Below are 16,941 nucleotides of genomic sequence, written 5' to 3'. Positions count from 1 at the left end.
CTCCTTCTCCTCGTGACGTCACTGGTTGCTAGATGCCCGATGGGCCGTGGCTAGCAACCAGTTTGGGCAGGAAGCCAGCGGCCGCTGGTGAACAACTTGAAGCAGGTTCTCGGCCAGCCAGGAGTCCACCAGGACAGTGGGTGACAGCAGTGATGCAGTACATGGATGACACTGCACACTAGAAGGAGGGAGCCTCAGGTCCTCGGGCAGTGCACCCCTGTTGCCACCCCCCCTTTAAGTGCTGCCTGGGTCCCATGGACCCATGGTAGGGTGGGTGCTGACTGTAGGCAACACTTGTCTTTGTACTTGTCACCTGTTTGTCACCACATACGCTTGACACCATCTAAACCAAATACGTTTATCTTGTTCTCATCAGACCACAGGACATGGCTCCAGTAATCCATATCCTTAGTCTGCTTGTCTTCAGCAAACTGCAGGCTTTTTTGTGCATCAACTCTAGAAGAGGCTTCCTTCTGGGACGACAGCCATGCAGACCAATTTGATGCAGTGTGTCGTGTATGGTCTGAGCACTGACAGGCATACCCCTCACCCCTTCAACCTCTGCAGCAATGCTGGCAGCGCTCATATGTCTATTTCCCAAAGACAACCTCTGTATATGGCACTGAGCACATGCACTCAACTTCTTTGGTCGACCATGACAAGGTCTGTTCTGAGTGTAACCTATCCAGTTAAATTGCTGTATGGTCTTGACCACCATGCTGCAGCTTTGTTTCAGGGTCTTGGCAATCTTCTTATAGCCTAGGCCAGCGATGGCAACTAAACTGAGGGCTGCATGAGCATCATGGGAAATGTAGTTCCAAAACATCTGGGGTGCCAAGGTTCACCAGCACTGGCCTAGGCCATCTTTATATAGAGCAATAATTCTTTTTTTCAGATCCTCAGAGAGTTCTTTGCCATGAGGTGCCATGTTGAACTTCCAGTGACCAGTATGACACACCTGCTCCCCATTCACACCTGAGACCTTGTAACACTAACGAGTCACATGACACTAGGGAGGAAAAATGGCTAAGTGGGCCCAATTTGGACATTTTCACTTTGGAGTGTACTCACTTTTGTTGGCAGCAGTTTAGAAATTAATGGCTGTGTGTTGAGTTATTTTGAGGGGACAGAAAATGTACACTGTTTTACAAGCTGTAGACTCACTACATTGTAGAAAAGTGTAATTTCTTCAGTGTTGTCACATGAAAAGATATAAAATATTTACAAAAAAAATGTGAGGGGTGTACTCACTCTTGTGAGATACTATAAATGGGGACATGTAACAATTGTAAAATAGGTGTTATCCTAATTTGACTGCAGGAGTGGAAAATAACTTTTAGCCTAGGTTCAAGCTGATGCGGTGCAGGATTCACAGCAATTTGTGTGCGTTTCCCACACCGCATCACATTCACACTCGGTTCATGCCACATGCTGTGGGTGTCAATATTAACTCTAAACGACACCCCAAAAACAGTTTGCAATACGCAGTGTGGTTGGCAGAATTGGATCCCATAGGTGTGACCACCCATGCAATCCGATTGCAGTACAGCAAAAAAAGGTGCATTCACTTTTTTCGAACGATTACAGTGAGATTTGAGCAATACAAAATGAATGGGCTCAAATCGCACTGCAAAGAATCGCATGTGATTTGAACAGGGATGTGGTGCAATTCCTGTCCAAATCACATGCATTTTCCCACACCGCACCAGCGTGAACCTAGGCTAAAGTAAATGTGGCCAAACTATGAACATTCAAGTATTTACATATCGTTTATAAACAGTAAATGAGCTTTCATACTTTGGATGAATTTAGTGCTTCTGCTGCAAACTATGAGGAATGATTTGCAGTGCCTGCAGTTACAGATGTCAGTGGGGTTTTGTTTTAAAGTTAACTTTGTTAAGAATTTGTAAATACTTGAATGTCCATGCTTTGGTCACAGATTCAGTCCTATGTTTTAGATCAAATGAAGAAAGCTGCTGTTATGGTTATGTTCACTGTACTTCAACATCTTAAGAAACTGTTATCTTAAGTAATTGAAGGGCAAAGATCAGAAGATCATAGTACATGAACTCTGCAATACGAGTTGATTAGCAAGATTTTCCGCTGTCCTGTGCAAGGCTAAAACAACCCGGGGCATTGAATGAAAAAAAACTGACAGCTCAGGTCAAAGCTGCTGTACTAAGGATACAATGTTAGTACAGTGATCTCCCCTGCTGAGCTGTTGTGTTGAGGACAGTCCCCCCCACCAGAATATTTTGGTCAGCATTCTCAGCCATTGGCTGCTGGTTTTCCAGCATGGTCGCCCGACAGACTTCTGGCTGCCATACACATAGGCCGAATGTGGGCTGTTTTTTTATTGAATGAGCCGATGTCACCCAAAATTCAGCCCTATGTACTAGGACCAGCTTTTCAGACTAGGTGTCACACCTGACTGTAGAAAACTAAACTCTTACCAAACATACCTGACATCTAGGTTCCCTAGGCGTTCTATGGTGCCCATAACAGGTTTTTGTTTTTCTTTCAATACTTTATTTTAAGGTTAGACATGGTTAATACAGACAACTCAGTATAGGCATGTCGAAAAAGAAACTTGTACATAGATGGTCAACACAGCAATAAGCCATTGCATGTATAGGATTCATATATGCGTATGAAAGGTGACCAGGAATACCAGGAACAGGGGAGGCTCTGTATCCCACGTGACATTTTATATGGTAGACACTGATAATGTATAACAATAAACAGATAAAAAAAAGTAAGGAGACAAAACAGGGAAGAAAAGAAAGAGGGCAAAAAGGGGGGGGGGGATCCATTGGTACCACCAATCTCCAAAGAAATACATTTTGATTGGATAAGTATTGAATGGCCAACATTTACATTGTTTGGCCATCTTTGTTTGGTCACATTTAGGTCTAAGGACGTTATCAGTTAGCACAGGTTATAGAATAGTTAAGTAATTTGTGTGAAGAAAGAACCAACAATTATACACTTAGCCCTTGTACACACTGTCAGACGTTCCGACGGAAAATGTCCGATCGAACCTTGTTGTTTGATAATCTGACTGTGTGTGAGCTCCATCTGACTTTTTCTGTCAGAATGTCCGACCAACAAAGTTTGAGAGCTGGATATAAAATTTTCCCGACAACATGATCCGATCGGACTTTATCCGATCGTTTGTAGAGAATTCCGATTGGACAAAGTGCCACACATGCTCAGATCAAATTATGAGACCAAAGCTATTGGCTCCTAGCCTGAACGTAGTCCCGTCGTAACGAACGAACGTCATCACGTTCCGAACGATCGGATTTTCCGTCAACTTTGTCCGACCGTGTGTATGCAACACCAGTTTCGGACAAAGTCCGTCAGAAAAAACCCAACGGATTTTGTGGTCGGAATGTCCGACCATGTGTACAAGGGCTTAGAAGATTATCATTGCAATATAGATCTTGCAACATAAAATGCCATTACTCCTTTGCTTTGGCTTACATTATCAGGGTTTGAATTTACAATTCAAAGAAATTTGAAGGGAACGTTGTATTAAGTTAATATACAAACTGGATAGCTGGAGATATCGCATAAGAGCAATTACCAAAGAGTTCTGCAAGTTAAATCTGATTAGAGTGAATAATTAACAGGTTAGGATTGTGTGCGGAGTCCAATAATCCAACTGAAATAAAAGCATAACAATTTGTAGTGCCGGTTGTCCACATACTGTTTACAAGTACAGTAAAACCTTGGTTTGAGAGTGTTTTGCAAGACAAGCAATTTTTTGAAATAAATTTTGACTTAATATACAACTGATGTCTTGATATACAAGTAGCGTCATGTCACAACTGAGTATAAAAGAGAAGAGAGGCGCCTCTAAGTGTAGCAATATGGTTACATTTAATGAAGGTACAACATTTAGCAACTCACATGGTTGATGATTAAAAGAGGCACATCTAAGTATGCAGGGATCCAGGGTAAAGCTTCATCAAGCCTCACTTTCAGATCGCTCTATTGAGCAATCTTCCTGGTCGTGATTGCAGACTGACAGCGCCGAGAGGCAGCGGTGTGGGGGATGGTCTATGTGGACAGTTTTACCCCGGGTGCCTGCATACTTAGATGTGCCTGTTTTAGTCGTCAACCATGTGAGTTTCTAATTGTTGTACCTTCATTAAAATGTAACCATGTTGCTACACTTAGAGGTGCCTCTCTTCTCTTTTATACTCTGTAGCTCCTGCTGGATTTTGCTTCTAATCCCCTTGTGGAGGCTGCCATTTTTGGATGGACATTTTATAGTTACACAACCTATCACATTGCTATAATCTTTTTATATGGACTATAAACTGAAGGACTTATGAATAAATGTTTGTGGAACAAATCATCTGAGTTTACATTACTACTATGGGGAAATTTGCTTTGATATACAAGTGCTTTGGATTACAAGCAGGTTTCTGGAACGAATTATGCTCGCAATCCAAGATTTTACTGTATTAGAAACTTGACCTTTTTTTTCTTTTTTGTATGTCTAGAATGAGTCAGAATTTTATAAAGTGGGAAAAGATTTGAACCCCCGTCAGGTGTTTCTACCCTAGAAAAAGATTACCACTCAGATATCACAAATATGTCCCACCTGCCGGTTCAAGTTCCTGCTGCCAGGTGCTAATCTTGCTAGTAAACGCTTGTCAGGCCAAATGTTAAAGGGGTTGTAAAGGTAAACATTTTTTCACCTTATTGCATTCTATGCATTAAGGTGAAAAAACATCTGACAGTGCCGGCCCCCCCAACCCCCTCATTTTACTGCGCTCGCCTCCGACATCCTCTTCGCCGCTCAGCCTGGCCGTTGATTGGCTAGAGTGGATGGATTAAAAGCAGCGCAGCCATTGGCTCGTGCTGCTGTCAATCACATCCAATGACACCGGTGGATGGGGCCGAGTGATACAGTGAGTGGCTATAGTCACCGGCTGTATCACTGGAGCGCGCCTGCTTCTTGCAAGTACTTCTCACCATGCAAGGGAGCTCGCAGGAACGTTGTGAGAAGTACTTGCGGGGGGGGAGCGGAGACAGCCGCCGAGGGACCCCAGAAGACCAGGATCGGGGCCACTCTGTGCAAGACAAGCTGCACAGTGGAGGTAAGTATAACATGTTTGTTATTTAAAAAAAAAATTCCCTTTACAACCCCTTTAAGTCCACAACAAAATGGTGCAACTCCATACACTGTAGATGTACATCACAGGGATAAAAATCAATCAAATGGCTTCAGCTTCACTTGTGGGAGAACCCCCTCTGACGTGTTTCACCCCATAAGGAGTTAATCAGCTTTATCACAGCGGTGTCCATCAACAGTGTGTGGAGTTGGCACATTTTGTTGTGGACCTGTTGGGATTTTAATAGTCCAGAGACCAGGGTGAAATTTACACTCATTTAACCAATGGTTTCCTCAGACTAACAGTAATATAGACATGAATAAAACTGCTTATTTGAGTACAGTAATAGAAAGCTAGCGCTCCATTCAACTTTTATTGCTGTCTGTATTCCTGTTGCTGATGTTACCGCACTTCCTGCCTAATGTTACCTCACTTCCTGCCTGGTGTTACATTGTCACTGTGCCGGTAAGGGCCATATTACACAAGCAACTTTGTGGAAAAGATTTGAAGCAATTACAAACCACTGTGCTCATTTTCTGTAGTTGGCAACAGATCTGCTGCTGTCAGTGGCTACAGTGCTCATTTATGTAGAGAAAAAGGAAATCCTCCTGGGAAAATGGGAATTAGAAAGGCAACCAGTACACCAAAATTCAATATAAAATATTAATTTATTTATATAGATTAAAAAAGTTAAAGCATAAACACAAATTTTTTTAAAATTGCACAGCCATCTACAAACATCATTTGTATGAATACATGTTACAAGCAGTATGAGGAAGTGCTCATTTATGCAGCTACAAATCACTGGTGTGGCATGGCTAGTAGCAGCTACACTAGATAACATGAGATTCTGTTGCTAGCTCCAATCGCTGCAAAAAGTCAATCACTTAGCCATGGACGTTCAACTCCAGCCAAGGCTTATTGCAATGACAGCACACCAATCATTTCCACCCAAAGCCAAGAATGTTTCAAATGCAGTGCAGCTCTGACAAAGGGCCCCTGAAACGCATCAGCTTGGCACTAAAGCAGGATGTAATTGTAATACATATAATATATATAACATGTAATATATATTATATAATATATAATACATGTAATACATATCCTATACTGTACTGTTATATATATATATATATATATATATATATATATATATATATATATATATATATATATTATAATACGTGTAATACATATCCTATACTGTGTGGCATCTTGTGGCCTATGGCCTTTTAATAGTTGCACTTTTGTGAGCATTAGTTTTTTATATTTTATTCGCTCAAATACATTTTTGGTATTACATTAGGTGCTTGTGCCTCCCTGTTTCTTACTTTTTTTTGTTATTTTGGATACCCCTTGCATCCGCCGAGCATTTGGATTTGTTGCATAGTCCTATCAAACTGTGGAGGACCTCTTAACTCTGAAAGTGATTGTTGGTAGTGCTGTAATGTTTCAAATGCAGCTTCTGCATTTGATGAGCTTCTAATCCCAGCTTGTTCAATTAAGCTTTGGTAATAAAACCTGGAAGATCAGTGGTTTCTATGCAGAAGCAAGCCTGATTTTGCACTTCCCAGCTTTAGTAAATAAACCCCAATGTGTACTTAAAAGTGGGGTATGACTATAAGTTTATCTTGGTCTCATTAGACCACAGGACATGGTTCCAGTAATCTATATCCTTAGTCTGCTTGTCTTCAGCAAACTGTTTACAGGCTTTCTTGTGCATCATCTTAAAAAGAGGCTTCCTTCTGGAATGACAGCCATGCAGACCAATTTGATGCAGCGTGCGGCGTATGGTCTGAGCACTGACAGACTGACCCCCCACCCTTCAACCTCTGCAACAATGCTGGCAGCACTTATATGTCTATTTCCCAAAGACAACCTCTGGATATGACACTGAGCACGTGCACTCAAAGTTTTTTCCGTACGTGAATAGAACTAACAATTTTTGTTTAATATGTACTGTTTTCGTATGGTTTTAGTACGAAATAAATTGGATACAAAAGAATATGCATGATCAGAAACAATAAACAACAACAAAAAAAACCTTTGTTGTTTGAGAATTTTCATACAATTAGTACCATCCTCAGTTTGGACCTGCTTTGAAACATTAAGAAAAACCAGACCAAACAATCGTCGTTCGATTTTCTTATAGTGTGTAAAGGCGGTCCCCGGGTTACAAACAAGATAGAGTCCGTAGGTTTGTTCTTAAAGTGAAGGTCCACTCTAAAAAAAAAAAAAAATACATAGATAAGCTCCATAAAATATATTAAAAAATAATTGAAACTTTTTTTATACTTACCAGAAATGGCTGTTGCTAGGCAGTCGTCCTAATCTGCCACTTCCTTCTCCGCGGAGCAGTTCCTTCTCTTCACCCCTCGCGTTGCCTCCTGGGAAATGGGGCGCTGTCTTCTGGGATCTGTGTGACAGCTGCCCAGTCACAAAGTGTCACGCGACTTACGCATGTGCAGTAGGAAATGGGCAGTGAAGCCGCAAGGCTCCATTGTTTCCCTTCATTAGGATGGCGGCACCGACACCCGATCCGATGTACAGACCGGCCTTGGGTGGGCCGCCATCATGGGCTCCCTGGATGTGTCCTTATTAAATGTCAGCAGCTACAGTGTTTGTAGCTGCTGATTTTTAAAAAAAATCTGGCTTTAAGTTGAATCTGTTTGTAAGTAATTTTTTAAGTGTACATTTACAAGTGTACAAGTACATTTTTTAAGTGTAGCTCTTGCCAAAAAAAATATTTTTAAGCTTTTTGGATAGCATAAGGACATAAGGAAGGAACACCCCTGTAAGATTTGTTTTGCTGTCTGTGCCCCTTGTTCAGAAGATTTCACCTCACTTTCTGTCCCACTGACAAATATATATGTATATGTGTACAGCCCCCCTGAGTTAATACTTTGTAGAACCTCCTTTCGCTGCAATTACAGCTGCAAGTCTTTTTGGGAATGTCTCTACCAGCTTTGCACATCCATAGAAAGACATTTTTGCCCATTCTTCTTTGCAAAATAGCTCAAGCTCTGTAATATTGGATGGAGAGTGTCTGTGAACAGCAATTTTAAAGCCTTGCCACAGATTTACAATTGGATTTATTTCTGGACTTTGACTGGGCTATTCTAACACATGAATATGCTTTGATCTAAATCATTGCATTGTAGCTCTTGCTGTATGTTTAGGGTCGTTGTCCTGCTAGAAGGTGAACCTCCGCCCCAGTCTTTTGCAGATTCTAACAGGTTTTCCTCTAAGTTTGCCCTGTATTTAGCTTCATCCATCTTCCTATCAAATCTCCCCCTGTCCCTGCTGAAGAAAAGCATCCCCACAACATGATGCTGCCACCACCGTGTTTCACAGTGGTGATAGTGTGTTCAGAGTGATGTGCCGTGTTAGTTTTCTGACACACATAGAGTTTTGCTTTTAGGCCAAAAAGTTCAATTTTGGTCTCATCTGACCAGAGCACCTTCTTCCACATGTTTGCTGTGTCCCCCACATGGGTTCTTGCAAACTGCAAACAGGACTTCTTATTGCTTCTTTCAACAATGGCTTTCTTATTGCCACTCTACTATAAAGGCCAGATTTGTGGAGTGCAGGACTAATAGTTGTCCTGTGGACAGATTCTTCCACCTGAGCTGTGAATCTCTGCAGCTACTCCAGAGTTACCATGGGCCTCTTGGCTGCTTCTATGAGTAATGCTCTCCTTGTTGGCCTGTCAGTTTAGATGGACGCTCATATCTTGGTAGGTTTGCAGTTGTGCCATACTCTTTCCATTTTAAGATGATGGATTGAACAGTGCTTTGTGAGATGTTCAAAGCTTTTTATTTTTTTTTTAAATAACCTAACCCAGCTTTAAACTTCACTACTTTATCCCTGACCTGGCTGGTGTGTTCCTTGGCCTTCATGATGCTGTTTGTTCACTAAGATTCTCTAACAGACATCCGAGGGCTTCACAGAACACTTGTATTTATACTGAGATTAAATTACACACAGCTGGACTTTATTTACTAATTAGGTGACTCCTGAAGCTAATTGGTTCCACCAGATTTTAGTTAGGGGTATCAGAGTAAAGGGGGCTGAATACAAATGCACACCACACTTTTTAGATATTTATTTGTAAAAAAAAAAATGTAAAACCATTTATCATTTTCATCCACTTCACAATTATGTGCTACTTTGTGTTGGTCTATCACATAAAATCCCAATAAAATACATTTACGTTTTTGGTTGTAACATGACAAAATGTGGAAAATTTCAAGGGGGTATGTATGAATATTTTTTCAAGGCACTGTAGAACATTTTGTGATTTTCCAGTACGGGGTGAACTTATGATTATACAGTGCCTTGCGAAAGTATTTAGCCCCCTTGAACTTTTCAACCTTTTTGCCACATTTCAGGCTTCAAACATAAAGATATAACATTTTTATTTTTTGTGAAGAATCACCAACAAGTGGGACACAATTGTGAAGTGGAACGAAATCTATTGGATAATTTAAACTTTTTTAGCAAATAAAAAACTGAAAAGTGGTGCGTGCAAAATTATTCGGCCCCTTTGCTTTCAGTGCAGCAAACTCACTCCAGAAGTTCAGCGAGGATCTCTGAATGATCCAATGTTGTCCTAAATGACTGATGGTGATAAATAGAATCCACCTGTGTGTAATCAAGTCTCTGTATAAATGCACCTGCTCTGTGATAGTCTCAGGGTTCTGTTGAAAGCGCAAAGAACATCATGAAGACCAAGGAACACACCAGGCAGGTCCGTAATACTGTTGTGGAGAAGTTTAAAGCCAGATTTGGATACAAAAAGATTTCCCAAGCTTTAAACATCCCAAGGAGCACTGTGCAAGTGATCATTTTGAAATGGATGGAGTATCAGACCACTGCAAATCTACCAAGACCTGGCCGTCCTGCTAAACTTTCAGCTCAGACAAGGAGAAGACTGATCAGAGATGCAGCCAAGAGGCCCATGATCACTCTGGATGAACTGCAAAGAACTATGGTTTGGGCCTGCTTTTCTTCAGCAGGGACAGGGAAGATGGTTAAAATTGAGGGGAAGATGGATGCAGCCAAATACAGGACCATTCTGGATGAAAACCTGTTGGAGTCTGCAAAAGACCTGAAACTGGGACGAAGATTTATCTTCCAACAAGACAATGATCCCAAACATACAGCAAAATCTACAAAGGAATGGTTCACAAATAAACGTATCCAGGTGTTATATTGGCCAAGTCAAAGCCCAGACCTGAATCCAATCGAGAATCTGTGGAAAGAGCTGAAAACTGCTGTTCACAAACGCTCTCCATCCAACCTCACTGAGCTCGAGCTGTTTTGCAAGGAAGAATGGGCAATAATTTCAGTCTCTCGATGTGCAAAACCGATAGAGACATACCCCAAGCGACTTGCAGCTGTAATCGCAGCAAAAGGTGGCTCTACAAAGTATTAACGCAAGGGGGCCGAATCATTTTGCACACCCCACTTTTCATTTTTTTATTAGTTAAAAAAGTTTAAAAAATCCAATAGATTTCATTCCACTTCACAATTGTGTCCCACTTGTTGGTGATTCTTCACAAAAAATAAAAATTTTATATCTTTATGTTTGAAGCCTGAAATGTGGCAAAAGGTTGAAAAGTTCAAGGGGGCCGAATACTTTCGCAAGGCACTGTATGATTTTTGATCATGCTATAGCTCTGCATACAATACAGAGGTTGCTTCCAAATGCATTGACTTTTACTAAAATCTTTTGACACAAGAAGACTTTAAAGGAAAATAGATGTAATAATGTTATCTATGTATTGATACTTATTAATTTTCTAATGATACAAACTTTTTATGATATGCATGTATAGTTTTTAGAAGGTCAGATATACAGTTATTTAGTATGCTATATCTATTATGTACTCACAGTTTTTCAACTATATGTGGTATTAAATCTTCCTGTTTCTCAACCCTGATGAAGGAAGGGGGCCTTGAACCCTTAAAATACACTGGGGGGGAATTCAATAAAGCTACTGCTTTATCCCACTTTTAATGTGTTGTGGTTCTGACACTGACTCATTCGCCAAATTCAGGTATTTCTAAAATGCACCACTTTTAATTGTGGTGCAATGCCTGCACCAAATTCATCATAAAATACAGACATTTTATATTTTACTAAAGTGGAGCTAATTAAGACCAGCTCTCCTTTGGTGTACAGAGAGAGACCTTGGCACAAACAGATCTTGTGAAAGTGTCTCGAGAGCGTCCTAAATGTGGCCCAGTATGTGCCAAACTCAAGTAGAAGTTTAAGCCCATGTTCACATTGGGTCAATTTGGCATGCAATTTGACATGTCACCCTAAAACAGATTGCAAAATGTAGTGCGATTTCCAGAATTGCATTGCACAGGTGTTGACAGCTATGCGATGCGGTTCAGGTTCGGGGGAAAAAAGGGTCCTGCACCATTTTGGTATGAATGCGATTTCAGCCATACAAAATTAATGGCTGAAATCACACCGCACAGACATCGCATGTGATGTGCAGAGGAATGTGGATCACATGCCACGTCTACATTGCACAAATGTGATCCCAGGCTAACACTTAGATATATCAGTCTTTCTATATGTAGAAGATATGGCACTTATGATGGGTGCATTTGGGAATATCTCTCCCACTAGATAAACACACAAGGTTCCCAAGTTGCTAGATTGCCAATAAAAGGAACAGGAGTAGATTGGTACAGCAGAGCTATGAGTAAATGAAGCACTGAACCCTTGAGCTGCCAACCTGTGTGCCCTGCCCTGCAAGTGTAGCTTTTAATTGACTGGGGTGCACTTAAAGCCTGGTACACATGATGAGATTATCAGAAGAATGATCGGTCGTTTTTTTTTTTTTTTTGCATGCTGGCTGGTCTCATATCGAAAATGAAGAGGTTACTAAAGTTCCAAAATTCTCTTATAACCAGAATAAAAATTCAGAAGTGATGTAATGTGTTGTATTGTGTTTGTATTTTACTTTCGAATGAAAGCTGTACTGATTAAATGAAAATCGTACAATCTGGTATCATATGAGAACTATTTTCATGTTTGTCCCTTCGGATAATTTCGGACGAAAGCTGTGCACTAACGATCAGATTATCATACGATCGCTTTGAAAGTGGTATCTTTTGTTCGATTTTCAGATGGAGTGTACGGGCCTTAAGTCTCTCCATATTAGGTTTCTAGCGTTGATAGCCTTTCACAACTATCTGTGGCTTCATTGTGCTTTGTTTCATCAATGTACACTTTTTTTGTTAGGCTAACACTGTGCAGATACAGGGGGTTATTTATGAAAGGCAAATCCACTTTGCACTACAAGTGTAAACTGCACTTGGAAGGGCAGTCGCTGTAAATCTGAGGGGTAGATCTGAAATGAGGGGAAGCTCTACTGATTTTATCATCCAATCGTGTACAAGCTAAAATGCTTTTTTTTTTATTTTCCTTGCATGTCCCCCTCGGATCTACAACGACTGCACTTCCAAGTGCAGTTTCAGTGCAATTTCAAGTGCACTTTGTAATGGAAGTTTGTAAGTTCTGTATCTAATTGTATTCTATTTTATATGTATTGCACAATGACCTCACTGTGCACACGGCACTAATAATGTTTTCAGTACATGTTTGCATTCTTTAGAGTCCTGATTAGAATTAGCCTGCCTATGTAATGCCCCTTGTTACCATAAACGTACAATTGTAATATTAATGTGGTACCTACGTAATCATGTGTATAAAAACGTTCAATTGCGTCATAATAAAACAGAACAGTTATTTGGAAAGATGATGCGTGTATCTTTTGTGTCTGTTCCCTACCACAGTACTTATTAATTTGGAACCACTAATCAATATGAGGATAGGAGTTGCCTATCTACAAAATGTCAACTTTGCACTTGTAGTTTGCACTTTTAGTGCAAAGTGGATTTGCCTTTAGTAAATAACCCCCAATGTTTGTCAGGATTAGACTCGGTATTACAAGATTTCATGTAAAATTACAGGAGGAACTGAAAATACAAACAACTTTAGCAACTTTAGAGCCTTTCTAAAGAGAGACTTGTATTTTTTGTCAAAATATTACAGGGCGGCAATTCTTTGCCAAATCAGAGAGTGTATTCATTATTTAAACCGGGCTCCACAGCTGTATTCAATTGCTGTGTGTCTTTCTCAACCCACTTGTAAAAAAATCCAAGAAATTTGATACAAACATAATACAAAAATGTTTTCCTACCCTGCGAACAAACTTGCGTTTTCTCAGTTCAGTAGCAAATCTTTTACTTCCTTGGTTAAGAAGTATAACAGAGTTCCTATTCATGGGCTAAATCATTTTATATCTTGACTTGTTTGGGCCGATGAAAGATAAGACTTGAGGGACTGAAAATGCAGTACTGAGCTGTTTACGTAGAATTGTAGATCGTTGACCTTTGAAGTAGCGTTATGTCTATCGTGATTGCAATGAGGGGGCTCACTTATAGAGTTTGCACATATGATGTGAAGGTTGTTTTGTATAACTGGCTAATGTACATATGGTAAGCAAAGATCATTAAAGAGGGAACAGTTTAGAGAAAATAAAAAAGCTGCCAATTAGTTTCTAGGGCTATCTCCCTTTTTGCGTAATAACTCTGACCAAGAACAGGTAAGCAATTTGAAGATCACCCTCTGCCTCTTTTGGTAAAAACAGAGGTCTCAGTTGCATTTAGAAATACACGCAAAAGTATTACCATTACAACAAGGTGCCTCGGCAGAGTGTGGTCCTATTCCAGTCTATGAGCATGGCAGTACAGAAGTTTTGGTATTGGGGACACATGTTCAGTTGCTGCCTCTAGTGCAACCCATCTCTGGCTCAACATGGGCATTGAATGCCTTCTGTATCTTTCTCCCATGTGAATCCCACATTATCAAACCCTAATGGCCAGGGGTCAAGTCCTGGGAAAAAAAAGTACGGGAACTCACCCAAGATCTCCCACCCCCACCTCAAAAATGAAAAATGTGTGTATATCGCCTTTACATCAGGGTCCGCAGTGTTCCCCCTTGCAGTGTAAGGGGGAATCCTGCAGACTCGGATGTAAAAAAGGAATTCTGGGAACTCTGCCCCCTATTTTTCTCTGTATCCTTCACCCCCCCAGTAATGTCCTCTGTCCCCTTCACCCCCCCAGTAATGTTCTCTGTCCCCTTCATTCCCCCCCAGTAATGTCCTCTGTCCCCTTCATTCCCCCCCAGTAATGTCCTCTGTCCCCTTCACTCCCCCCCCAGAAATGTCCTCTGCCCCCTTCACCTCCCCCCCAGTAATGTCCTCTGCCCCCTTCACCCCCCCCCAGTAATTTCCAGTTCCTGGAAGAGTGGGGGCTGGTGAGACCTCAACTGACCTGTCAGCGAGGTGGTGAGCTGTCAGCAGTGTGGCACTATTCCTTTATTGACCATGAGGTGGCTGAGGTGGCCCCATAGAGCAGAGGCTAGGTGGTATCGGAAGTAGAGTAGAGTAGTAGTGGAGATGTGTGCGGCAGTGGGGTGAAGGAGGAGGAATTGGGAAGGAGAGTGGAATGGGGCACACCTGTGACATCACACACCAGGCATGCCGGTTCTACGAGGTTTGCCATTACACCGGGACACTTACAGCTGGTGTTTGGGACTCAAGAGTTGTAGTTTCCTCCTGCGCTGTTCAGTTCTCTCCAGTCTCCACCCACCGCCACCAGGAACTTGAGGGTGGTCTGGACTACAACTCCCAGAATGCAGCGCAGCAAACTGCCCTCCCAGCTCAGCCCGCCCTTGTTCAAAGGCCAGTCCTGCTAAAGGGAACTGCGTTCCTGCTATGGGAAAAGTACAGGAATGCCCTTTTCATTGGAATAGTGTTCTACCAGTGGTATAAGTTCAATAAATAGTGCCCCATTGATGCTGTCAGTGGGAGGAATAGTGCCCCATCATTGGTGTCAATGAGGGGAATAGTGCCACATCGGTAGTGTTAATGGGAAGATTAGTGTTCCTTAAATGGTGTTAGTGGATAGAATGTCACACATCATTGCTGTCAGTTGGAGGAATAGTCGGATGGTGTTGGCGCATACCTGGAAGGGTAACATCATTGTCCTCTCTATGCGACAGTGTTCAGACCTGGAAATTGATCATTCAGACAGAGTACTCTCACATTGGGGGGGTTACATGCTCCCCCTTACCAAGAAACCTTGGTGCATTAGGAGTGTGGTTGGGTGGGTATACCTTGCCTGGGAGGTGTGGACAGGTAGCAGTGTCTTATAAATTAGCCTTCAAAATGTACCTTCAATGGATTTAGTCAGATCTGATTTCCGCTGTTCAGGCTATGGATCTAGGATTGCTTAATTATGGGTAAAGAACATCATTGCTCTTCCTAATTAGTCTGTTAAATAAAAATCATGTATTTTATTACAATCAGCAATCAAGCAATGTATAGTAAATTGCACTACTCTTGTGAAGAAAAACCTAGTTTCCCTGAACAATGACATGATCTTTTTTGATGGATACCAGATTACCTAATTAGTTCAGGAAGAGTAGAGTAGGTTTCTTCTGCCCACTCAGTTTGATGGTTCTTTGTTCTCAGCCTGGGCTGTTTACTTACAGTGAGGAAGAATGCGGCAGAAAGACGTCAAAGAGAAAAATACCTGTCCACCTAAACAAAACAAAATATCAACTGCAACATAATTCCTCAACTTTTCATTTACTGTCTCCTAATGCAATTCTTAGAACCTCGGTATTATGTGTGAACATAAAACATATTTTTTTTATATTATATAGGCTCATTAATATTACTTGTCTAGAAATGGTAGTGGTATAGTCTGGAAATTTCAGTTTATTATACCACTAAAACTAAAATGAAAAGATTACCTTCTGAAAGAGCAATAAATACAATTTAGAATTGCCTATGTATAAGCCCAGGGACGGATTTCCGCTACTAGAGCCTATAGGTACACAACCTTTGGCTCCCGACCTTATACAAAGAAGTTTCTTGTCTAACTAGTCCTTATCTGTCTTAGAATATTGCAACAATGTGTAATTAAGCTGTAAGAAATGACTATTTCTAGTGATGATAAAGGGGAATGTGCATAGCCAAAAACTAAAAGCAACCAAATTCCATGGTAAAAATCAGGTTCCCTTCCTTGCCAGGCAGAAATGTGCTGTGTGGCTGAGCTATGTAAATCTCAGGATTGGATGGAAAGGAATACAAATACTTAGCAGATAAAACAGCTTACATGTGTATTTAATTTGTGTATTTAGTTGTTTGCCTGGAGTTCAGCTTTACAGTATACACCAGGCACATACCATGTACATCAGGTTGTTGCCTATCGTACGGTATGTTGTTGATAACTAAGGGGTAGCACAGACCATGCCAGAAACTGTGTGTTAAGGTCATTTTGTCAGAAGAAGATCAATTTGATTGTTTTATAAAGTCAAATACAAATTAGTAGCTATAAATATACTTGGGAAAAACTATGGGGCTGCCTTTGCTGACCTGAAAATAATAGTTGCCTTACTAATATCCTGATCCAGTTGCCCGACTACTATTCTGATCCTATGGCTTCAATACTTTTGAGTCAGTGATCTGGAACAAGTATGTAAAAAAGTATTGAAGTCGGAAGGTGAGCATAATGCCGTGTACACACGGTCGGACTTTCCAGCAGAAAAGGCCAGACGGAATCATTTCATCGGATATTCCGATCGTGTGTGGGCTTCAGCGGAATTTTTTTTCCAAAAAGTCTGAGGGACCTAGAAATAGAACATGTTTTAAATGTTTCCGACTAAATCAATTCCTATCGGGAAAACTGGTCGGCTGTATGCTAGTCCGACGGACCA

The 16,941-nt window shown here is 41.1% G+C and overlaps 1 protein-coding gene across 3 annotated transcripts in view; it reads left to right on the top strand.

The window, feature by feature from the left end:
• NCMAP (non-compact myelin associated protein) overlaps positions 1-16,941 on the top strand; it is a 101,917-nt gene that overhangs the window by 30,775 nt on the left and 54,201 nt on the right. The window contains exon 1 of one of the 3 annotated variants that reach the window (XM_077481854.1): positions 3,995-4,130. The exons of the other annotated variants lie outside the window; for them this stretch is intronic. Within the exon in view, the coding sequence (XP_077337980.1) occupies positions 4,061-4,130 (70 nt within the window). The 5' untranslated portion in view covers positions 3,995-4,060. Of the gene's footprint in view, positions 1-3,994; positions 4,131-16,941 lie in introns of those variants that run through there. 3 annotated transcript variants of the gene reach the window in all.

Source organism: Lithobates pipiens, unplaced genomic scaffold (genome assembly GCF_037356315.1).
Source record: "Lithobates pipiens isolate NorthernLeopardFrog02 unplaced genomic scaffold, aLitPip1_a1.2 Scaffold_16, whole genome shotgun sequence".
In the NCBI taxonomy this organism is placed as follows: domain Eukaryota; kingdom Metazoa; phylum Chordata; class Amphibia; order Anura; family Ranidae; genus Lithobates; species Lithobates pipiens.
Note: the sequence above shows the minus strand (reverse complement) of the source record. Positions and strands in the feature narration are given on the sequence as shown.